General features: G+C 37.8%; 1 protein-coding gene across 14 annotated transcripts in view; it reads left to right on the top strand.

Annotated features, from left to right (window-relative positions):
* The window catches only part of LDB3 (LIM domain binding 3), a 122,189-nt gene that overhangs the window by 10,569 nt on the left and 85,834 nt on the right, over nucleotides 1-25,786 (top strand). For all 14 annotated transcript variants that reach the window (XM_085323694.1, XM_085323693.1, XM_085323692.1 and 11 more), the window contains one exon: nucleotides 21,289-21,440. In XM_085323694.1, coding sequence (XP_085179820.1) covers nucleotides 21,289-21,440 — 152 coding nt within the window. The remainder of the gene's footprint in view (nucleotides 1-21,288; nucleotides 21,441-25,786) is intronic.

The raw sequence follows: 25,786 nt of genomic DNA, 5'->3' as shown, positions 1-25,786 counted from the left end.
AAGCTGACTTGAAGTGGTGCAATAAAATGAAAGGCATGTAGGTGTTGTTATTGTCTGAGATAGCTAAAATATTGTCCTGAACAGTGCAGTCACTCATGACTGATATATTCAAGTGGGTTATCCAGTCAGTTCTATGTGTCCTAATAAAGAAGATTTTTTTTTTTCTAAGAAAAATGTTGCCTGGGTGCCATATCAAAAGCCAGAACCTGAAGCTAAAGGAGATGCTATTTAAACAAATGAACAACAACAACAAGAAGATATTATAAAACTATTTTTTGGCTTTACTTTAGTAAGTAAGAAGTTGAAATCTGACAAGAATGGCAGTGCAAAGAGGGGAAATTCTGACCGCTAATAGAAAAATAAATGACATTTTTAGCTGATCTGTGTAGTTGCTCTGGTGCAAGTAACCTGAAAGAGCTTTTACAGAAGAGCTATTCCAGTATTGGTAATCCATGTTGCTGAAGGAACAGGAAGTTTTTTTTCATATTTGTTGAGCTCTCGCCTTTTACTAGCCTGTTTTCTTAGTTACTTCCTGTCCCTCCTTCACTCCTAACTATACAGGTGTCCTCCTCTTTCTGTGACCGTGCTCCCCTCAGGGGAGCTATGTGAGAATATTCATCCTGTACTTCTGGGTACTTTATTGCATGTGGGCTTTCAGTGCCTTACAACAGGAAAGTGGTGGTTGAAAGGGGAGTCCCTTTTGGCTTTTTTTTTTTCTTATTCTTGAATGCAGGGAGTCAAGCACCATGCACCCTGCCACTGTTACTTGAACAGCTGGCTAGTTCTAGCTGTACATAAATTGTCATCAGATGGAAGTATACCTGTGTTGGCTGAACTAAAGACATTTAACAGGTTTGTTTGAAACTGATTCCACATCACCTGTTAAGCATCTGTCTCTGATGCGTCTGAGCAGCTGTTGTGATAAAGCTCTTAACTTCGAGAGAAAAGGTTTTGTTTCCTSTCTAAATGTGAAGTCCTTCACAATCCTAAAAGCCATAGATTAGTGTTGATAATAGGTGGTATTATACCAACTTGATAGGAAAGTCTCATGTCTTGTGAAACCCTTCTCTTTTAACTACTGATGAGTAGAGGTGTTTTATTTTTCCACCAAAATGCAAATGTCTTTGAGTCAACTTCTGAGAGACGGCATGAGCCATTGGACTTTAACACAGTGACCCTCTTTACTGAATTCTTATCCATAGGCAATTTTAAATTCTTCCACTCTCCTGCAGTTGAGCTCAAAATAGTTTCTTGTAAAAAGGAAACGAAACATTTCCAGGGCAACTTTTAAGAACGCTCCGAAACATTGCTGTCTGTGTGTGGAAAAAATAACTATTCTGTTGGTGTCAGCATTCCTTTGTGATAATCTGCTTAACTTCTAAATTGTTTCTTGAGCAACAGTCATCCCAATCAAAGTCATAGCATTCAAAATCTTACTACATGCATTTATTTATTGTATTCTATGGGTGTGTCATTATCATGGAAGAGCGCTAGTATCTTCAGATGGTATTTTTGCTTTCAAGCTAATTTGCAATCCAATTCCAGTCTGTTGACAGCCACAGTTAGCAGAAATGATTGCATTTGTGTGAGACTCAACCCTACAAGTGATTTCTAAAACTCCTGGTTTGATGCTGTTTATCTGAGGTGTCTCAGTTGTCAAGATCTACATTACAAGCRATAATACAGTAAATAGGACATTTGCATGATATGGTTGCATCTCATCAAACATGAGTGGCATGYGTTGGATAGATGAGGGAGCAAGCAAATGCTGTAGTTGTTTTCCGTTTATGTAATATTTATTTGGCCAGAGAAAGATTCTAAAGTCTGGAGATGGAACACTTCTGGATATAGGGCCAAGTCCTTTCTCTGAATAAAGCAGAGCAGAGGCTTAAATAACTTAGCTGTCTGTGTACTTTAACAAGTGGGGTGTTAGTTGTTCTAAGGTAGACAGCGTTTCTTGTCTTGACCAAAAATGCTATGTCAGATCTGAGGAGTGATCCTAATGGATATTTCGGCTAAGCTGCTAACGCTTCCGGAGAAGGTTTGGTTTCAACAAATGCCTGATTTTTTGTAATACAGAGCAGTTAGTGTTGATAATAGGTGGTATTATACAAAACCAGAAAACTGTTTTTCATATACTGTGGTTGAATAATCATGATATAAGTTAGGAGCCCCCACCCCATACCTTGAGGAAGACATTCTGAAAAGTTCACACAGCTTATTATTGTATTYTTTTGTTCTTTTTTCCCCCCTTATTTTAACATTTAACAATGTTCTTTGTCAACTGGATATTCTGGTCAGATAAATTTCTCAGCTCTTTGACCTAGATTTAGCAGAGAATACAGTTGATGCARTATTTCAGGAAGCCCTCAAGCTTACTTCACTTCTAGTAATTTTGAAGCTCCTTTAGAACCAGTAAATGTAGCAAGAGGTAGCCATTAAGTTATGAATTTTAAGCTGCTGAACTGTTAACATTTTGTAATGAAAATGTGCAACTAAACTTACTTCCATTTAGTGCTTTTCATTATAGTGTCTAGTGTCTGAATTCAGTGAATGGCAGTCTTCCATGACACAGCAGATAACCTTGTTATTTACTCTGTTCTGAGTACATTATTGTAGAATGTTCTTCAGCCAGTGGAACACAAAGAATGAAATCAATTCTGCAAAAACGTTAGCATTAACTGTCTGTTCTAGCAGCAGCAGTTCTCATCTGGTTACTCCTGTTGTCTAATTTCACTCAGTGGTGTAAAAAATACATTTTATAGATATAGAATGTGTGACTATCAAAAAAAAAAAAAAAGGCTTGCAGTAGCACTCAAAATACCGGAATAGCRTGTTAAATGCAATGAGCTTTATGACATAGCACTGTATGCTCAGCTTGCTCAAGCCTACTTTGATGTAGTTGACTTGTTTTTTGTGTAACATTCACTATTCAGCTAGAAGTTTCTGTATGTRGGGACCTGAGATGCCACCACCACCATCTAATGCATAATAAACCATTAAATAGCATCCAGTATAATATGACATATTGCTCCTTTTTGTTAACTGGGTGTGTTATAGTAAGAATTGGATACCCAGTGAGCGAGTAAATTGTTGATTTCCATTTAAAAAGCATGAGGAAGAGGAGAGGAAGGAGGACGAATTTGCTGAATATATTAAAAGTTGATACTTGCAAATCTTGAAGAAAGAAATTTAAAACAGCATTTTGAAATGCCATTTATGATATGCTCTGAAATTACTGCTATTTGAAAAAGAATGACCTGTACTTAAAAAGAATATATGAAAGGGCTGTTTCTCCTGCARCTATAAGTAAAATCTTAAGTTTACTTGAGAGTGAAATTTGAGAAGAGGCTTTTTACAATTGTTTACATTCCTAAATCCCTAATTTTATCGAGTATATGACAATATCTAATAAACGGCACTTCATAAGGAATTGAATTACTGCCTGTGCAAAGTGAGGGCAAGGATGTCAGTAGGTATGCTGTTTAGTCGCATTGTGTTGGACTTATAATTTACCTAAAATGGTATATTTATAAGCAAATAAATGGTACCCATCAAAACGTACCTTATAGGTGATGAGGAAAAAATGTATTCTACTTAACTGCTATCATAACTTAAGGGCCCAAGTGAAATAAAAGCTTGATCATGTGGGCCATCTGCCTGATACTGGCCCTGCTGCTTAGTCCATTCTACTGTTAGGAATCCTTTTGAAACAGTCCTAAAAAATTCCTTTTTCAGGTCTATGAAAAGTATAGTTTTTCCCAAAAATGCAAAGCTATTTCTGTGCTCTTCTGAGAGACTTTACAGAGCAAAAACATCTAGTTTCTCGGTTATTTGGTTTTTTATGGGGGGGAAAGAAAGACCATATTTTTCACCCACTAACTTTGTATGTAAGCACTCTGTTTTTCTGGAACTGAGTACCTTGAAAATAATTATTTACCAGCCTAGTAATGGTATCCCATGACATCTTTAACATGCTTCTTAAAAGGTTCCCCCCCTTTTTTTTTTTTTCCATTAACTGTGGCTAGCAGCCATTTTTCCAGAAAGTCAATGAGATCTTGCCATCCATTTAGGAAGATGTAATGGATCAAACRTCTTAAAGGTGTACAAATCCCCTGGCAAAGGCAGAGTTACCTTATGCACCTCCCTTCTAGTATTGGGGTCATCTGCGCCACAGATGTTCAGTGCCTGGGCCCTGTGAATAAAGAGGTTTTAACCTTTGTCCAAAATCCTTCCAAATAGACCTGGTTTGTAGCAATGGCAGCTGAGGAGTAGGAAGAATTTTGCCTTTCATATGCTGGCACCCTTTTTCATAGTCCAAATACCAGCTCCCTCACTTGTTGCACTTGGTTAGCCATATTTGTTAATATAGGCATAAACCCATATTCTCATTAAAGCTAACTGGCTCAGGGGTGCTCACTTAGTTTGAACAAGCTATGACTCTTAAGTATAAAGACAGCGTTAGTCACAATTAGTCTTTATGTGGCATGAAATGTAACTAAGACACTGTTGTACTTCTACCTGGTTAGGGTGGTGTGTACTCTCTTGAGAGGCCTCTGTGGGACTCTCATGCTATATTTAAAGCATCCTGTAACTTGGGAAGCTATTTTGAATTGAAATGAATGCTGCATTTACTTCAGACTTCTGGAATGCCAGCTTGGGATGTAGCATCCAAAAATACTGCGTGTAACTCCAGATTCTAGTATGYACTGCCAAATCCAGAGTGTTCTGGTATTGGGGTGAATTTGGGCTGGCTTTTCTTGATCCTGAGGGTCACTTGGAGCTGTCCTCTATTTGAGAATGTCAGCATTCTCTCCTTACCTAGTCATAGCTGGTTCAAAAATGGCCAAGGGCAAGTGGTACTGGTATGGGGAGCTGTTTAAAAAAGAAATAGGTAGTTGAAACAAGATGTTCTCTTTTATCGGAGTTGGCTAAGAGTAATTACTCTAAGAAATAAATTGATAGTCTTCCTATTAGTTTTTTGTTAAGAGTTGGGAAATACAAGTACCCTCCTGACCTCCTGTCAAAATTGCTTTTCTGTCTAGAAGAGTCTTGTGTTTGGCTTTCTAAAATGACCTAACAAATTATTTGGGACTAAATCCCTTTGGCAGCTCTGTGGGATGGGGTGAGTGGGGATCTCTCTATTGCATGTTTACTTTCTTAATGACAACAAGTGGTAGGAAGTCAGTAATTGTCACTGTTCTCTTGAGCATCAGCAACAAAAACAATACATTTGAACAGCATTCTTTCCAGTTTAATTAATTGACTATTGCTTGGTGCTGAGTTAGTGTAATGATTCTAGAGTTAAAATGCATGCTGTGTTGGCATGCAGCTGTCAGTAATTCAAGATGTGTGTGCAGAGTTGTGGGCAGCAGGCTGTTGAAGATAAGCTCCTGAAAGAAATGATGAGCAGACCACTGGGGTACCAGAACTGTTTGGCAGTTTCATCCCGGAGGTGTAGTGCCAGCTGTTTCGCCTATGTAGCTCAGCCCTCCTATCTGGAATAACCAAGCTCACTAGAGTTTCTTTTGAGGGAGGGAATCACCCATACTTGAGAACCTAATGTCTTAATTGTGGCAGTTGGCTGCAAGGGTAAGTGCTGAGACTGCTGTGGACCATGTTCATGTGGGAGAAMCCTAGTGATGCTTCTTGGCATTTGTCCTTCCTCTGTGTGGGATGGTRCTCTGCCATCTGTTTCTATATGGCTGTTAGGCTGCACTGGGCTGCTTCCCCTTACTGCCTTTTCTTKCTCTGGGCCCCAAATTCTCCCTCATCAGTCTCCCATCATTTCTTTGTTCCCAGCTTTCTGCAGTGTTCTGATGTAATGCGTTTTAAGTGAAGGATTGAGGAGATGGAGACTGCACTGGGAAAGTGAGAACTACAAAATCTTACGATTTCTTGTATGAGAATGGAAAGGGAAGGATAGAAAGACCATGCAGGATGTAAGAGTACAGGAGGGACCTTATGGAAATTAACAACTGCTGTGTATAACTGAGGCTTCCTTTCTCTCTTTTTAGTGGCATCACTGTATTAGATAATCTTCACTACCCTGTGATGGGAACCCAAGCTGCAGCTAATAAAAATATTATTTCTGAGCTGAGAGGAGAGTAAATGTTTATCTGAGTAGCGAGCTTTTGGAAGACTCATCTCTCCCCTTACAACCATACCTCCTGTGGACCACAAATCATGTTTTTTGTCCTGCCCATTGGCAGTTCCCTTCTCTTGCATCCATATCTGTGCTTAAATCTCTTTTTGCAGAACTTTGTTGGTTCACCCTGCCAAATGTCATTTCAGACTGCAATCTCCAATCTCCTTTCCATTGAAAATCTGTTGAGCACAGATAGTAGGATATATTCATCCTATCAGAAGTACAGGCAGATGATGATTTTGAGCATTTCCACCAGTTCTTCATAGCAAAGTGCAGTTTGGTTTCCCTGTGTAAGAATGTATGCTTGTTTTCTAAATCTATGTTGTCTTTTGAAGATAACATCATCTATTTGATTGAGTTTCTAGACATCATCCTTTAGGTGACCCAAAGAAGTAGGTGAGAGAGTACAAAAAAAAGAATTCTTTATGGAAAATTTATGGAATAATATTTATGGAAAAATATTTTCTTAATGGAAAATGTGTCCTGTGAAAATGTGCATCTGTGTCTTAAATGTCAGTTGAAAAACACCAGTGACTTGCATCAAAGAGGACTGGATCTTCAACTCATACAGGCTTAATATGTTTCTTAGTCTATACAGTATGTGATACTTCTACAGTTCTTTTATATAAGTAAAGTGTTTCTTTGACAATCACAGTTGTAAATAAAGTGTGTGTAATAGCAGAGAAGCAACAAAAAGCTATAAGCTCCAGTGAATCTGTGAATTAGTTCAATTTTAATTTCCAGTGAGTTTTATTTAGATCTAATTCTAATCCCTTCCCTAGTAAAAGGGAGAARTAGTCTAAGGACTGGTAATTGAGATGGACATGGTTGCTCTCCGGAAGGCTATGAAGCAAAGAGCCATTGGTCTTTCCCAGTGTACGTGAACTGTAAGAGAAGTTATCCCAGCTTGTAGGAACATTCTTGGGGGGGAGTGGAGAGGAGAAGGAAAAAAATCATCACTTTCACAATACAGAAGGCATATTTCCAGTTTGATTGGCAAGATGAGGAGGTGGTGTATCATTTCTTTGAATATGAAGGGGCTGGCAGTGAATGAAACCAAAACTAGAACTGAGCTGCTTTATTTATCCCTTGAACAGGTGCAGCGCAAGCAGCCGCAATATGATCTTTTATACACTCCACCCACAATTCCCTGGAGTTCATGTGTCCTAAAGACAACCTGGAAAGGAGGCAGGACACTCTCGTACAGTATTATATTTTATACGTACAGTGTGAGATGCTGATCCTTCCCATGGGGAAGGATTTCAAAAGCTAGATCTGAGTTTCCTGTCATCTGGTGGTATGGATAGATGTATGTTTCTYTTGCCGCTCTCTTGAGTATTTAGCTCAATTACTGAATTTGGTCTATAACTTTTCTGCTTTATTAAAACTCTTTATAGGTCAGGAAAATGGCACAAAGCAATAGTTTTAAAAAATTAAACACTTAGGTGATTTTCACTGTGTTAACTGGACTTTGAGTTACTTTTAATTTGAGGAAAATGTTGCCAAGAGTACTTATAAATAATATTTTTCTTTTGTCTGCATTAAGCCTTGGTGCTTCTCTGCTGATACTGACAGATATTGAACTGTTTCCCAAAATTAAGTGTATCTCCAAGCTTGAGAGGCTGAGGCACCTTCCATCCTGAATGTGCACTGCATGTGACCCGTGTATTTTAGGATATGTTTTGGGACTTTTTTCCACTTTACCCTGSTTTGCTACCACAATACTTAAAATCTTGGCTTCTCTGATGGTATCTTTTCAGTTTTGGTTCAGTTTAATTTCATTAGTATTTGAGAACCTGAAGACTTTAAAAAATTCTTTTTAATCCCATCTGTAATGCTTTGTTTCTTTATCTCATCGTAAGGCAGCTTACCTAATTAGACCATAATTTTCATGGCTATTAATGTTGTCGTCTTGGATGAGTTTGCAAACTTGTCCAATGGTTTCAGACTCTCTGATGGAAATCTATGATAGCAAAGATAAATAGGCATTAGTTTAATATTCCCCTTGACACTTTCCTCTCTCTCTTTTCTCTAGTGCAAATAGCTTGCACTGTGGTAAGTTTCAATTTAATGACACAGCATCATAGAGATAGTGACAAAGCCTCATGYTTAAGGAGAGCTTTCTGTAAGCTTCACTTAAAAATTGATAGTATGATTCTTAACCTACACTCTAGCCTTGAAACATGGCTTTTGCTTCCTGTAACCCTTGACACTGTGGAAATTGATTATGTTTTTCCTTTCTGTTCTCACYTCTGACACCTCCATCTTCTGCTTTTTTTATGGCTAATTTTAATTGCAGAGATCAAATCACTACACTGTAAGGACAGGTCTTTGTCTTTGGATTAAAATACATACCATCTACTTCGTGATGTGAGAAYGCCATATTTAAGATTACATGGTAACCTTTTCTTGCTAGCTGCCCTCCAACTCTCCTTCRCTTTTCCATAAACCTAGCTGTTCATATTCAGTTAGTGGAAACCCAGCTAAGAAGTGACTACAGGACTGGATGAACATAAACACTGAAAGTGTAAGTGTGTTCCAAGGTGGTGAGATTGTTAGAAAGCTATGTATAAACTAGTGGAGATGCAGAATATATATGGAAATGACTCTAGCAGCTTTTGCTATAAATGTTTTTCATTCTGCTAGGATGGGCTAGTATATGGAGGCTTAAATTTTGATAGAGTAATTTCAAGAGAAATGAGGGGATCAAGTCTGAGGGAGGAAAGAACATTATAAGCCTATGTATTGGCATAGGACCAGAAGGAAGAAATTCTTGCCTGGAAGCTATCCTCCTATAATAATCCTCCCAGTCTGTTGAGTCCAAGATTAATCTATTTTAATTTAATCAAGGAAGTTAGAAGGGGAAGAAAGTCATGCTTCCACTTAGGAACTTGATCATAATATTTACTTAGTTATTTAGAGCAAATATGTTATTTTGTGTTGCTCTGTGTTATTTCACATAGTTTATTGTGTTTGTAGAAGAAGAAATGTTCCCCTAATAGTCTAATAAGTAATATTTCAMTTGGAACATGTTTGAAGGAGTGAAAACAAAAAAATAAAATTTCTCAATAGGGAGAGGAATGATTTTAAAGAACCAAAGCTATTAAAGTCCTAAATCTGTGACATGCCCAATTCCAAGTGTTGTAGCCTCCAAGCCTCTGTCTGGAACTTCAACTACAATCTCCTTTCTTTCTTTCTTTCTTTTTTTTTTTTTTTTAAATATATATTTTAATTAAAGTAGAAAAGTACTGACCGAGCAAGACCCTATTGTTGGCAAGCCTTTGATGGGCACTCCTGGAATTTGATTGCAGGAGCTGAGACTTCTGTTTTATCAGAAATCTCGCTGGCTCTTGATGACAGACAAACTCTGTTTTTAGCATTGCACTGAAGGTCAGGCAAATGACTGGCTCCCAAATAGAGTAACTGAAGATACTGGAACAAATTTATTCCTGGTATAATTCCACTAGTTCTATGGAATTGCAGGGGAAATATATTGATGCAAAGGGCCTCATGAGTTGAAAGATGATATTACTGTTCTCATGCACTTGTATGAAAAGGGAGGTTGGAAAATACCATTTAATGTAAAGTTAAAATTCCKTCTGTAAGAGAGATGCTACACTCACTAAGATGAGACTAATACTTTTACCTCACATAAGCCAGCAGGCTCTATTAAGGAGATTAAACACCATAGAATGTGATTTTTTTTCTTAATATTTSAGGATCTAGCTCAAAATTTTTTAATCAAGAAGATAGGCTTGAGGTTACTGATGCTCTGTTTCCAACTATGTATATATTGTAAAGTTAATCTAGGAAATATACATAGCTTAGGCTGATTTCTTTGTGGGCTTTGGGAAAATTCCATTATCTTTCACAAACCTTTAATTTTAGCTGCAATTTTAGCACACCAAAACTATAAACTGTCAGGCCGACCRATTAGATATCTGATTTATTTTTTACAAATTGCCGACAACCTTTGTTCATATGCAAGACAATAAATTGATATTGCAAATGGCTCAAGAAAGATCTTAAAGTAATTTGTGAAAATGAAGACTCTCTAGAGTTGTACCATTGCTCAAGTATTAGGAAAGGAAGTGTGAATACCTCAATGGAATTTCATTGCAGTGACTAAAATCACTAAAAGAGGTGAAGAATTGAAGGAGAAACTGTTTGTACAGATCACAACCGGAGTGATTGTTTCCAAATCACTGAAGGTGGAGGATCCTGCATGTGTATACGGATGCAAGAAATGTGTGCCTGTCAGTGGGGAGGAGTGCCTGTCAAGGGGTGTGTTTCATCTGCTTTGTTAGGCTGAATTAAGTTAGTTCAGATTGGTAACATATAAAGTCAGAGATGCAGAGAGGTCCTGTGATTGGTAAAAGATGTCATCTTTTATGCCACTTTGTACCTGAAGGACTAGGACTAGATGTTGATTACCAGCATCCTRTAGCACTGAGAGTTAGCACAAAGATTCAGGATGAAGCCTTTATAAAAAGGACATTATCAAGCATATGAAATAAATGTGAAGTATACTTTACATGTTGTAAAATAGCTAAAATATTTTTACATTTCTGTGGTAGAAATGTGTCCCATAACGCTCAAATGACATGTTTTAATACTTTGGTCTTATTTTCACTAGGAGATTATATCTCAGTGAGCTTTTGCTGTAGAGATGGCAAAACATTTCTTTAATGATAGTTACCTTGATGATCATAAAGCACAAACAACTGTTACCATGATGAGGCAGAATTTTTTCAGACTTGCTTAGCTCTAACTGATGCTGGACCCTGAAGGCTCAGCATTTCCAAACCATCCAAGACATATGCTCTTTTTAAATCCATGAAAAATCCTGCACTCATTCTATACCCTATGTTCTAATGTCAGAGCAAATCTATGTTCTACTTGTGGCACCTGCTGGGACACATASTTCAACTACTTTATGGTAGTACTAAGTATATCACTCTACTTAAAGTCCTGTCAACATAGCTATGATAAAGCCCCTTTTGGAAAATGTATAGCTTTACTCCAAAATAATCATTTATCATAACTCAAAGGGGGAGTTAATTGACAGTTAGTATTTGTAGTAATTTGGATTCAYGACCTTCATGAAATAGGGCCTTGTATGCAAGTACAGGCCTAATACAAGATATGTGTACTTTGCCTTTTAACAAGGCAAAACAATTTGTTACAAATAAACTCCATTTTTTAAAACACTTAAGACAGTCAATATATTTATAAATGATACTGCACTGCAATGCTTATAAGTCCTATATTTCCATAGCCTGTATTTTTAAATACTGAAAATACTATTGTAGCTTAGATTGTAAGTTTGTAACAAAAATACTAAGATTAAGAATATAAAATTTCGTTTGCTAATTTTAACACAACTCATGATGGATTAACAAAATGAAGTATTATAAATATTACTGTCTACTGTGGAAGAACCTATGCTATAGATTGACATAATTGTCTATAACTTAGGCAAAAACGCATAGACCCTCAGCCTATTTTGTATATCATATGTTATTATTGGATTTGTGAGTGTGCAGTAGCTACACATGGGGTCATATGTCTCTGTTGAATTGCTCTRTCGGTGACATAAAACATTAAAGGGAAACAAAAAATGGTTTTCAGAAAAAAGTGACTTAATATTTCATGTTCATCTCAGTTTTTTAATCATCCTTGCTTACCACTGAGATAAATACAGAACTCCTAAATCTGAAATCTAATCTCTCCTGAATACATTATACATAAATTTGTATATTTAGGTTTCATAGAATTGTCCAGACAAAGATTTGCTTAACGTACCTACAGATAAATGGAGGCAGATCCTGGTGATCCTATGGACCATTCTTCTGACTTTGTCAGCTCCTGACTCTCTGCCAGGAACGTGGGYTAGTTGTCTGTGTTCTGTCAAAATGGGGATCTTCAAACTTCAGTTTCTGTGATTTAGGCTTACATATTTATTCAAAAGGCTGCCAAGATTGTGTAGTTTGAGTTTTCAGTTTCCTTATTGGAGGAGAACTGAATTGTCTGGTACACAGCCAGAGAAAAGGCATGCTACGTGTTGAGTCTGCAGGATGGCAAGTTAGGTGTGAGCCTAGCCAGCTCCTCTCTTTTTTGAAATGAATTTGCTCTGGCCTCAACCGTGTTCATTAGGTTTCTTGGGAGAGGGTTTCTTGGTTAATAAAGCTCTGATAAAAGTAAGGTGGACTTACAGCTTTCTACTTTTCATGGTAATAGTAGGGAAGTTGCTGTTCAGGCCGGAAGAGAACAGGGACATAAACATCACGGCAGCCCATGGTTTTCTTCTATATTCATAAAGCCAGCAAATATATCCTATGGGGTAGGGGGGGTAGAAGAGCTTTTAAAATCCTATTGTAAATTAAAGGTACATTTTCCAAATGTTATTTGCACTTAAATCATTAAATTTTGCTTGAGACAAAAATACAAGCTCTGATTTACCATTGCCAGGCAGCTGTACAGTCCTTTCTAGTGCTACAAAGGTCTTAACAGAGAAACTGAAAAGCTTGCATTTGCACTAAGGAGGAGAACTCTGTGCTAAGTAGTGGGGAACTGGGGCCATAATATTTTTACTGTGCTAATTTTTTTTTCTGATGTGTCAACAGGCAACAAGACAGAAAAATAAAATCCTGAAAGACAGAACAGACTTTTCTAGTCTTTCAAACAAATAGATTGGGGTCACAGAAGGAATATGCAGAAGGAATTCATTTTCTGCACGAAGTTTTTCCTCCTTAACTCTGACTTTCACAACAGCTTGATTCACGCTTTACTTGGGGAAAGTGCTTGTAATCTTGCTGTTTCAGAATCTGTTAATTTTAGGCCAGTGCTATTCTTTGTGATCTCTGGAAGGACTTAACCAGTTTTGATATTCATACTTTCAGTTCTCCATTCTGGTCTCTTCTGAGTACTGATTATCGGTGTACCTGCTAATACAAGCACAAGACCTTCTAATTACATGCTGATATAGCATAAACAGCACATTGCCTTCTTATCAGTCTTTACATAAGACGGGCATGAGTTTGTGTCATGTCTGAGTTGCAGCCAGCAAAAGCTCAGCTTGGCAACTCAGTGCTTTTCTCTCTCTGAACTATCACATTGCACATTCTTGCAGGGTCATGCATGATAAAAAAAAAAAAAAAAAARGGRTAAGAGGCCTCCAAGGGACATGACTGATACCTTATTGTCTGCAGAGCTTCTGTATTTGCACTCTTGCTACAAATCAGCATAAACCAAGGGGTTTGTTTATCCCTTCGCAGAGACTGCAGTAGATGCTGGAATTATTGCCTGGACTACAGAGCAGAGGAACAKAGAGCTTGAAATCCATGCTTTCATGTCAACCCTGTTTGTCCATAGTATTCATAAAGAGTAACAGTGTTAGATGAGGAATGTTATTGTTTTGAAGGGGAGAGTAAAGACACTGTCCTGCTCTTTCTGTGGCACATCCAAAATCTTGTAAATATTTTGTCTTATGTCTCAGTTTCTTCTTTTTCTATTTTTTAACTAAGAATTCACTTTAACATCTAATGATTTCTTGATACCAACCTTMTGTATCATTTGCCCAGAATACTGCTTGATGTCTCATTTTTAAGTTTGTGAAACATAACTGATTGTTTATTTGTATTAACCTGAGGTACAGGCCCAGGAATGGGTCTGGGCCCCATTGCACTAGACGCTATGTATGTGAAAGAAAGCAGTTAACACCTCACTGTATTTAAAAAAAAAAAAAAAAAAAAAAAGCCTCTCCTCCCCCTCCCCCAAATACTCCAGAATTTCCTTAAACTTTTGGGTTGTCTTTTCTTCACCAAAAAGTAGATAGCTAGAAGCTTACATTTACAGCTTTCTCTGTGTTTGATACATACAGCTTTAATCTCAGCTACTGTTTATGCCTAATATTTCCCTCTGCAACCTCAGAAGTCTCCATTTGATAATACACATTTTGCTGGCAAAATGGTATTGCTGGTAGTGAGTCAATTCTAAAGTGTGAGTAATAGGTGTCTTTTTCTAGTTCTGACTTTGGATAGACTGGGCTTTGACATTGTCAAAGAATGTAATCATTATGAAACATAAATTACTGCATTCTAGCTGCAGAATAAGAAGCTCATGTTGATGCGTGGAGTAAAAGAGACTTTTACTTGGAACATATACTGGACTGGATATGACCCAAAAGGCCAGTTAGTATGACCTGCAATTGTGAAGGAGCTCTTCTCTGAGGATTTTGTGTTGGGGATTTATAGGAAGTAGAAGCAGAAGGCAGAGGGCAAATCTCTTCTAATCCTGGAAATGGTACAAAAAGGCAGAGGGAAAGGCCATCCAGAAGAAAATGCTTGTCACCAGCTCAGAGAACCAGATGGGCATAATCTGTGTTGCTATTTAAAGAATGTCTAGTAAAATTGTGGGAGCGTGTTAAGACTTCATTGGGCAGTTACATGTAAGATCTATATACTGCTTCTATATATATGTGTGTATATATATGTGTGTGTACATTTTACACACACACACACACACACACACACACACATATGTATTAGAGCCTCTCAGGGAGTTGTATAATTCTATAAATAGAAGTCCCATCCTGGGATAAAGAGGGGTTATTAACGCAGCTCCATTTGGCACTTCTGTCTGCCCCAGGAATCTTCCCAGCTGCCCAGTAGCTATCCACGCATTCTTAATTTTCATTTATTTYTGTTTCTTGGTATCAGAATTAGACACTTTCTATTGCTAAATAGGTGCATTCACTTTGAGAAATGTTGTTTTCTGCTGCCGTTGCACCTGGCAAATTTTTGATATGCAACACATCAAAGCTCCATTGCTGATGGTTACTAAATATTTTCTCTGCAAACATGATTCTTCATAGCGAGTAATGTTACTGAACAAGGCAGTATAAGAAGGAAAGATTTTTTWAAAAAAAGTAAAGAGAGTGGTGTTGGGTGAAAAATRAAGACTTGGAAGGGTGGTAGCCAGCCATTCACTAAGTTATATCTTGATTTAAGAGGCTTTAGAGAAATCTGGTCAAGATCAAACTCCATTGACATGTTCAAACTACAAAATGACTATACATTTTGTTTACCTGTGGGTGTACAGCTCTGTATATTTAAGTATACAAAAATATAAAATATTAATCTGTATGTAAAATAGTACTGTMAATATAACTCTGCCTGGAACAGAACACTTTAATTCTGTTATTCATAACATTCTGTCTGAATCTGAGATTTACATTTGRGTGTTAAGAAATATGTTAATCTTCTTTTGTTTTCTTTAAAGACATTTTTGCTTTATGCAATACAGAATGTTACTTCAATTTAGCCATTCAGAATGACTGCTTACTGACAGAATAAGATGATGAAGCCTGTTCTGCAAAAGTTCAGCAAAGTTCTTGCTGAGATCAAAGTGGAACGTTGCTTTTCCTACATATTTCTTCAATTTCTCATTTGTTCCAGACAAACACCATTTTACTAGCAATAGGAATCTCTGTTAAAGTAACTGTCTTGTRTTTTGTCATCTACACAATTCATTGTCCAGTAATTCATTTAGTGCCAGGTGAAAGAAAAAAGACAAACTAAGCTCACAGAAACAGACCATCTTAGCTTTCTGAAGTTTTTTCTCAGTCAAACAATAGCTTTTTTGCTGCCTCCCCCAAACCAGTTAGTTCTGACGTGCCTCTCTGCAGAAGTTACACTGACTGACACAGCCAAGGAAAGCACCACTAGGTGAGATTTTGAACCTGAATGCATTCCTTTCATGGACTTATATAGCAGTCCTGTGAACATTTATTCCAGCACAAAATATACCAATAGATTATCATAATTAGTGTAATATAGCGTATCCTAATTTGGATGTACTGAATTTAGAAACTCAGTGTACCAGGTGTCTAGCAGATTACARTCTCTGCTTCCAGTGGTTTTGAGGAAAAATGTCTGCAGATACCAAGTAAGGAATGAAAGATAAAGGTATACCTTTGAAATAGAAGTGAAGCACCCTGCAGAACAATTCTCTTATGCTTAAACTATACCTGACTTTTTAAGTCCACAGTGAGCCAGGCTCTGAACTGAGAATGAATCAGTATCTCAGTAGCAATGTTACATCCATCCTAGATAAAGGATCAATAAAACAGGCTTCTTCCTTTTTTTTTTTAAGTTCTGATTGCCTTGATATGATTTTATTTTGCCAGGATTCTCATCACAGTCTTCAGGTAGTAAGTGCTCCATAGCAAGGCTTCCCTTCTAGATTTTAGATAATACCAATGTGTTGAAATTATTTGTTATTAAAAAGTGTGGTTCCTTTGGCTTCACAAAGGAAGTTGCCTCCCTCACTGAGAAAGTTGGAGAGCAAAGCTAAAGCTATTAGATTTTAACAGATAGAGGAAACATCTTCACTCTTGCTCCACAGCCTCCCTTACTTCTTGAAATGTCCAGCAGTTTTTATAGCTTTCACGATTGTATTTTGTTTGCTACATCTYTAAATTTCCAAGTACCCTGCTGTGATACCTGGCAGGATGTCATGTTGTGCACTAAACATGACACAGTATACTACAGAAGAAAATTACATTGCGCTTGTTCAGGGGAAGTTTGCTTCTCTTATTCACTTGGATTTTGAAAGGAGTTCTTCACTGAAGTTTTGAAGCTTGAGCTTCTGTTTCTTCTCTCAGAGAGCACTGATGAATGACACAGATGAAAAGCCTTGTTCTTGCAGATAAGAGTACTTAATGATTAATTGATGTTGTCTAGTGAACAGTTAATGCTGGGCTGTCCAATTGGAACAGGCTCACATTAAGCATGTGGCCCATAAAAAGGGAGTGATAGCTTGATACTGAGTTTAGTTCCTGCAGATTTAGTTCTGGTTTGGCATATCACATGTCACTGTGGACATGTGATAAATTTCACCTTCTGTCATACAGATGTCTTCTGATGTGTACTATACTACCATAGCATCCTGTAGACAAGGCATGGAGGTGAATACTACTTATTTCTAGTTTAGAGAGAGGACTACTATCTGCTGTGTCAAACTGGCTAGTATTTTGTTGATCAGAGGAAGAATTGCTCCCCTTATAGCCAGAAACAAAAGAACTTACCAAACAAATACACATTTAAAGAATAGTTAAATGTAAACCTGCATCAGTGTAATAAACACTCTAATTTACAGACACGCAGGAGCAGAAGAGTCACTTACACAGCAGCCAAATCTGTGCTGGAACCTCAGGACATACTCAAAGTCAAAGCTATTTTGAGTTGCTTAATATCAGAAGTGGCTGCAGGCCACTAAGTGCCAAACTAAAACACTCAGTATTGTAAGTATTGTAAGTATTGCCCTTTTAGCTCAGGCCTTATTGTTGTTGAATAGATCAAATCCCTTCAAAGTTAAAAAGCTTTGTAGTCTTAGGTGTATAAAATGGAATGCACTAAGCAGAATGAAGTAAAAAAGAAAAAAAAAAAGCTATTTTACCAGAGTGACCAATAGCAAAAGACATAAACCCCTCATTTTATTGCTTATGCTTGTAGTGGGAGACAAGATAAATTGTGTTTGGATCAAGAGGTCAAAAAACTGCACAGAATGGAGAATTCAAGAAACTATAAAGCTGTGAAAATCTGAAAGGCCATATTGATTACTAAGATCTAACTGTCTGCTTGAAACACAAAGAAACATCCTGCCATGCCTTAAAACAAATTCAAAAAAAAAAAAAAAAAAAAAAANAAAAAAAAAAAAAAAAAAAAAAAAAGTAGAGAAGAGGAAGGAGAACCTTTGAAGGAAGTTGGCAGTTCTGATCCTGCAGGTGCTTACACACTCAGTGGGGGACTTGTCCTGTGGAAGGTGAGAGAACAGCTCACACATGCTGTACTGTCAGTACCTCAGCTGGATTCTCAAATTTGACTTGCATTAAGGATATCAAACTCTTTGATACCACATTGGAATTTACTTGCTCCTTAAATACTGTCATCATAACACAGCAAGCAAAATTTGTTGTATTACTCAGCTTGCTGCTTCCATTTCATTTTTGCAGGGTGCATAACATACACTGTCTTGGCACAGTGCACAATACTAACTGAGAGCAGAGTGAAAAGATCCAATGATTATTTTTAGATGAAGAGTGGGAGAAGAGAGATTACTATTAGTCACATTGTAAAAGATCTGGAGGACTACCTAGTCTTCTGGCTGTGCCAGCACATCCTATTAACTCCTCCCCCACCATCCACATTTTGTCCATCATCTGTATAGTTGGTGTATGTAAACAAATCATGGTTCTGACAGGCTAAGCAGCAAACTCCAAAACATTTCCAATTTTTGTCTGGCAAGAAGAGCTAGCTGTCCTCCTTCTTCCTTGAAGAGTCCATACACTGTGCATGAGCAGCAGTCCTGTAGAGGGGTTAGACAAAAGGAAAATCTCCAGTGTTAATTAAGAGGAAGGTAATCATTACAGGGTGGCCAGGCAGAGCCAAGSTGAGCCAGATAGCTGAAGTGCCAATAGGAGTTCTGCTCTTGCAGACAGATTTCAGCACAGGATGTCCTGAATTGTAAGTACTTGGCTGACTGTCTCACAAAGTCACTCAGCTGCTGTGGCATCGTGGCTCCTGGTCCCCAAGAGAGCTAGATTAAAGCTATTTTGGGTATGCTCACATGTATTATAATCTCCCTTCCTAACCACAGATGAAACATAGCCTGAGAGGGCACTTCAGAGTGCCTCTGCAGCTTGCCAGTTTAGCTCTGTTTAGTGTAAGTGGAAGCTCTTCAAGGTGTCAGTGGCATATTTTACAGGTCCCCCAAGTGTTCGTTTAGGATAGATTTTGTTAGCCAATTAAAAACAAGAAATAGAGCTGTTTCCTTTTTTTTTAACTGCCAGTAAATTGAAAATAACAAGTTTTTTTATTCAGAAAAATGGTAACTGCAGAAAGGGAATTTTCTCTAGTTTTGGTATAAGGACTTCTAAACAGCCTCCTGCAGTCTTCTGTCTCTACTCTTAATCAGTCTTGCTCAGCTCTCCCCTTTGGTCCTGGAGGATACAAGACCCATCACAGAGGTAGTAGGATGTTTGCTGTGTGGTGCAGGTTATCTGAGCTGTTCCTTTGTTTCTATTTTATGCCTTCTGGCAATGTGTAGAGTGAAACATTGGATTTCTGCCTGATGACTTATCCCAGGGGATCCTTTCCTTCTACACTTATTTTTCTTGTCCAGAATTGCCTTCTATTAAAAAAAAAAAAAAAACATAATTTTCACTTGGGAGCTGTTAGATGTTTGTTGCAGGGGCAGGGGTGCGAAGTGACTTGCTTAGGAAATAATGAAGTAAGTTTTGTCAGTGAACTCTTTCACACTGTAACATGTAAAGCCTATAAAGATTTGTTGGAAGCATCTATATCAAAACCCGGTTGCAAAAATTTAACTAAGGGGAATGTAAATGCTGCTTCTTCCATAAAGTATATGCTTTTCATTTCCTAGTGCTCCTTATTTCTGTCTATCCTTTCCTTTTGATAGTACATGTTACAGCCTCTGGTAACTGATAGCGTATGTCCTATCTCTGCTTTTCCTTTCTGATTATGGAAAGGAATGTTGTCTTTTAATAGTTTTATCTATCCCAGATTTCCTAAAAGATAGAAGAAAGGGCATTTGTTCCAGATGCTTTAGCAGATTTCTAGTGCTAGTGAGTACTTGATTCTCCCAAATCTTGTTCTTAAATGAGAAGAGGAAAGTGCAAGTAACTTGCTGATGCCAAGCTGGGGTCAGGCAGGGGTCAGGCATAGCTGAAGTCCTGGAAAAAGAAGAGTCATTGGCTAATGCTACAAGCTGCCATATCAATACTTTCTCAATTGTGTAGGCCTCCCTATATGATTTTGTCTGTCTTATAAATTAGGAATTCTTTGGGGTAGAGAGGCTGTGTCTGTCCGTCTGTTTATACAAGCATTCTCATTAGTATTTTAACACTCAAGCACTCAAATGCTGCCTGAGCCTTCTCTACCCTGCTTTGGAGTGGAGCTGAGGGGCTTGGATGGAAACACATGTTGGTCTCCAGGTGGTGCAACAGCTGCGCTTTGTACATTGCCTCCCAGAGCTCCTGCTAAGTGATATTTACTCCATACCCAATGCRGACTTATTTTTTAGGGCACAGCTGTCACTATTGTAGTATACCTTAACTCAGTGTACAGTTTTCCTCACAACAGAGTGCAATAAGAGTTCTCTTTAGTGCACTGAAAGCAACATGTGATGCCTCCAGCCAGCCCCTTGCTTTAGGCTGGGGATGTATGATGTATGACTTGTAGGAAATCTGAGATGGCTGGGAGTTCACATCTCTGTGAAGCAGCCAATATTCCCCAAACAATCTTTACTTTTTGAAGAGGTGTGAAAAATGGTTGACTTTTCAAGTTGAACTCTGTGCTTCAGCTTGAGGAGCTAAAGAAATACTATTAAAATTAGGTTTTACTATCAGTGGTACCCAGATTTATCGAGATTATTTATAAGAACCTTTATCAGGAAGGCTCAAGTCTTGGTGTCTAACTGAATGGTAGACAATTTAACTTAATCGAGAAAGAGGATAAAATGAGAAAGGCTGAGAAGAGTCCTGCTTCATGAATTTGTGTATTATTGACTAATTTGTCTGTGTTGTCTGAGTTTATATGGGTAGGGTTAGGAAGAATGGTTTCCTATAAAGCTCCCAATAAAAGAAGCAAAACATGTCCAGAGCCCCTCACAGAGATTCGGTTTTCTGTTAGCTCAGTATACTAAATTATTTCTGGGAAAAATGACTTTTGGGAGGAAAAAATACAATAAAATCATGCAGCAGGTAGTAAGCAGATAGCTTTCTAGTTTCTAAGTAATGTCTTTATGTACTTCTCCATTATAACTAATGATAATTATCCTCTTGAGTTGCTAATACATGATAAAGGAACCAGAAAATTGGGCTTAACCCCTCAAAAGGGAATTAATGACAAGTAGACATTGTCYAGGGCCTTTGCAGAAGTGTGAGTTAACTTCATTTGTTTAATTTCTGTAAATTTTGTTGTCCTCCCCTGTAGTAGTAGCAGTAAGTGAGAAAAATACTCCTCCTACTGTAATTCTGAACAAGTTCTCTAGAATCACTTTGTGCACCAAATGATTTGCCCTGATAAGTTTTCTTTTCTTTTTCCTTTCCCACACAGATCACCCCTGGCAGCAAGGCAGCCCAGTCGCAAATGAACCAAGGGGACCTTGTGGTAGCCATTGATGGAGTCAACACTGACAGCATGACCCACTTAGAGGCCCAGAACAAGATCAAGTCAGCTAGCTACAATTTGAGCCTCACTCTTCAGAAGTATGTTGATATGAGTTAAAATCATTTTGTTCATAAGAGCATCCTATGAAATTTATGACTAAGGGCTAAGTGTTTCATCTTGGCCTGTTAGATTTACTTAAAGCATCCATGCCACAGAAATGAGGTGGAAAACCAAATTCTGCTCTGATTCTTTCAGAAATTAGCATGCTTTCTTATAGAAATTAGTATGATTCGTGAGTGTGTCTGTGTGGCCCACTAAATACAGGTATAATCTCGTATCCATTCAGGCTTTTTTGAAAGAACATGTTAATCAGTGATGCTTCTTTTGCATATTCCTGTGATGATGATGCACTGTTTTGTTTGTTCCGAACGACTATTCTAAAAACAGYCATAATGACTGTTTTGAGCGCGTGGAAGGAGTATGCTAGTCACAAGGTGAATATTTGTAGCATGCTGAGCATTTTTTTAATGATGTGGCACCAGCAGGACTGTGGATGTGAAAGTGGCATTTCTTCAGCTGATAGGATGACAAGAAAGGATCTAGCCTGAGTGCAGGARAGGAAGTCAGTAGAACAGGGAGAGGGAAGCCTTTTTCAGTGACATGAGAGAAGTTGCCTTGCCATTGAGAAAGCAGAGTCCCTTCACTATCAAGTCTCTTAACCTTTCTTTGTAATATTACTTCCTGTTTAGGAAACTTGTTCTCAAGTCAGATAATCTTACACAAAGATTTTCATTAACAGTGCATTARTATTTAAAGCTCTATAATGTTATAAAGCAAAGTAACTGCTATTTCTATTGCATTTTTTAGGAGATAATTTTTACGTAGCCTAGGCAAAGACAGGTATGGAAAGTAGTAATTAAACAGGATATGATATGGAAGTATGATTTGAGAATGTAACAGCTCTTATATAGAAATGCTCYGTAGACTAATTAGTATAGGAATAGACTAACACCTAAAGGACAAAGATCTTATGCTGAGGTCTCCAAGGCAGAGCAGGAAAATATTTGACTGAATTTCCTATATTGCTTTCAAAATTTCAAGTTTGTCTTTAGATATTCCAGATAGATAAAATAGATAAAATAAATGCATAGAGTAAAAAGATGCTGACAAAAAACAGAGCAAATTTGTTAGCTTTTCTGTGAGAACACTGGGTATATTTAAATACTTCATGGAAAAGAGTTTATAAAATCTCTGAGAAAATTTGAAACAAGTGTATGATCCAGCTGTTTCATTACATGGAATAATTTCTATCACCTCATTTGATGTGCATTTGTATCTCTAGTGTGTTTAGGCAAGATTTTGAGTCAAACACACTCCAGACAAGGAGCCTGATCCTAAACTTACTGCATGGAGCATTCCACAGACTGAACACGTTTGCCTAGAATAATAGATTTAAATGAGTTAAGATCCATTTTGAAAATAAAAAAGCAGGATAAAGTGGTATAAAATATTAACGAGCCCAGATAATTCAGGTAGTTTCTCTGTTAGCAAGTGAGAAATTTCATGGATACGCTTACTGTAATCTTTTAATACAGATTGGTAGCATCTTTTCTGTCTTCTATTCTGTTGCTTTTTGATGTGAGCTATTAGTTTGCATTTGTGAGCCATTCAGCTTTGCTACAATCATATAGAAAAAACAAACAATGAACAGAGACTGAAAAGTAACACTTTTTTTAATCGTAGAGTGTTACTTCTAAGCTGTTCATAAAGGAAGATATTTGTAAAAAGGGATATTCATAAACTTCTGCTTAGAGAGTTTAAGCAGGCTTTCAGTCTGTTCAATTCAGTATTTGTGCAAGCTATACCCTTTCATCATGTGAGCTCTGCCTGTTGACTTATGCATAGAAACCTATTTGAGATCCGGTATATCAGTGTTTTAGACAAAAGACATTTCCACAATATTTGCCAAGTTAGATTAATCTCACCTCAGAAACTCACCACATGCAATAGGGTTGTGGCAGTTCAGTCACCTGCTGAGAATTTATAATGATTTTTACTTTTTTGAAGGAAAAAAAAAGAATTTTTCAGAGGTTGCGTAGGCGAGGGAAAGAATACTTAACATGAAAAATATGAGAGCAATCACTAATGAAAAGTACCAACTGTCAACTAAATAAGAACGAAACAGGAGAAAGGCAAGATGCTATGGGCCTTGGTTACAAGAAAATGACTGTGCTAAGAGATGACTTTTACTTTTTTAGACTTGGCTTGCAGAGGTGAGACTGGAGTGGAATGTTCTTGTACTACAAAAAAAGAGAAATTAATTTCCATCAAGAAGTTAAAGAATTACAGAGATGGAGACATTCAAAATTACCTAATGGGCATGAAAGTTTGGAAACATTTGTGAATCCTTTCAAATGGAACATGGATGTATGTGCATTAGGAATTGAGATCAAAGTGGAAAGAGCTCTAGCTGTTGTGATGGGAAAAACTTAAGCCCTAAATTTTGATGACTTCGGACATGAATGTGAGGTAGTTGCATGGCTCAACAGAGTATGTCTCAAGGTCACAGAATTCCCTGCTGGGCAGTCCATGGCTTGGTTTCGYTGTTGCAGCACTGGCAGTCAAAGAGAACTAGCTTGCTTGCTTGTCCCGTCTGTATGCCACAGAAGAAGCAGTAGAATGTGGAATCTAGACATATGCACTCTGAAATAGAAAGCTTTCTATTTTTCTAATAGCCTTTGGCTCTCAGGAGTGATGGCGTTTCCTTTTATTGATCCTGGCTGTGAGGGTTTCATGAGCGTTGTTTATAACCATGCAGTTCAGATGAAGTTTATTGCTACTCACTTTTATTATCACACTTAAATTCCCTGTGGGGTTTCTTTCTCMGAGTGGGGAGGTGTTATTTTTTATGTGGCTGTCAAAATCTGTACATGGAGTCAGCATTTGTGCAGGACATCAAATTGCAAACATCAAGTGTAGTAGAAGAGAAGCATTAAGAATGCCAATCCATACCTGCCTATCTAAACCAGTGAGAGTCTGCGCGTCTCTGACTATATAAAATCAGTTTTTCTTCAAGTGCCGTTGATCTACACTGTTTAATGTATGTTCAGCATAGCTCTTCAGCAAATGCTTATGGTGCTGGTGCTGGCCTGAATTGAGTTCTGCTTGTTTCACTCAGGCAGATGTCCAGTGGTTTAAGAAATTTCTTTTACGCTGTGCACTAATATCCAGTAGAACTCTATGCAGTGTATTCCTATTCGGGCAAACAATAATGTTGATACTCTCTACTTGGACAGATGCAGCTAATTCCTTAGGTACCTCCATTACATTGGATGCACTGAACAGCTAGTTGGTGCTATTTTTCCTAGGCAATGGTATGGAAGGCTGAGGTGATACTCCATAATGCCCTGGGTTGTAGTGGAAAAAGACATTGCTTTGATTTTAGTCTTTTTGTGACTTGCTGGAGTTTAGTTCTCAGTCATTTTCAGTATCGGTTTCTAATCAGTTACTTGAGCTACACAGCTGCCCCCAGGCATTTTAGTTCTAGGCCAGTCATAGTTCATGTTCAGCTGCCTATCAGTCCCATAGAGACTTATTATTAGCTTATTGTCCTGCAGTAATTAGTTCACAGGTGAAAAATGAAATACATGGAAAAATCTATTTTTAATACATAAGGATTTCTTTTTTAAATTCAGAGTAAATGTAATGCAAGAGAGTGCAGCATTATTTGTCAGCACATTTTACTGGAGCATCCGCAACATTCATTTGATCTTAACTCAAGGAATCTGATCAGCCTCCTTGGAAAGGATTCATCAAATGTACTGGTTTAGTTTTGGAAAGTGCTGTAACATGAGTGCACCTCATTCTGCTGGCATAAACATTCCTGCAACACTCTGTAAGACGCCTGCCTCGGCATCACCCTGTGTACTAGAGAGGAGCAGGGGAGGTGCAGGCTTTCTGTGCCTGGTGCATACTGGCGCAACCTCTCCCTCCTAGGGCTCCCCAGAGGTGCTGCCATTCATTTCCAGTCAGTCACAATTGATTGTCTTTTGCTGGAAAATCAAGAGCTAAATAATCCCTTTCTCTACTGAAAGGGAAAGATCAGAGGCTAAGCTACAAGAGATTTATTGCAAATATTAAATAGCTTTTCTTTTCTTGTGCAGCACCAAAGGATGCTATATCCAGCAGTATTTATTTCAGACCTACTAAAAATAAAGCATATGGTGATARCAAATTGCAAGCAAGAGAAATTCAGTGGTTATTGTAAACTACTTTCTCTTGTCTGAAGCTGTGAATAGCAAACAATTCTGTGAATGTTTTAGGTCTGCTGATGGGCACTTTTTGAATCAGAATGAGATTTAGGCTGGGTTTATGCTTGGAGGAGAATTGGAAGAGGACATATATCCTAATTTAACAGAGAACTGAAACTCTATAAACAATTCTT

The sequence above is a fragment of the Rhea americana genome, unplaced genomic scaffold (assembly GCF_003343005.1).
Source record: "Rhea americana isolate MKP2758 unplaced genomic scaffold, rheAme1 scaffold_86, whole genome shotgun sequence".
Lineage (NCBI taxonomy): Eukaryota > Metazoa > Chordata > Aves > Rheiformes > Rheidae > Rhea > Rhea americana.
This window is presented reverse-complemented; position numbering and strand designations above follow the sequence as displayed.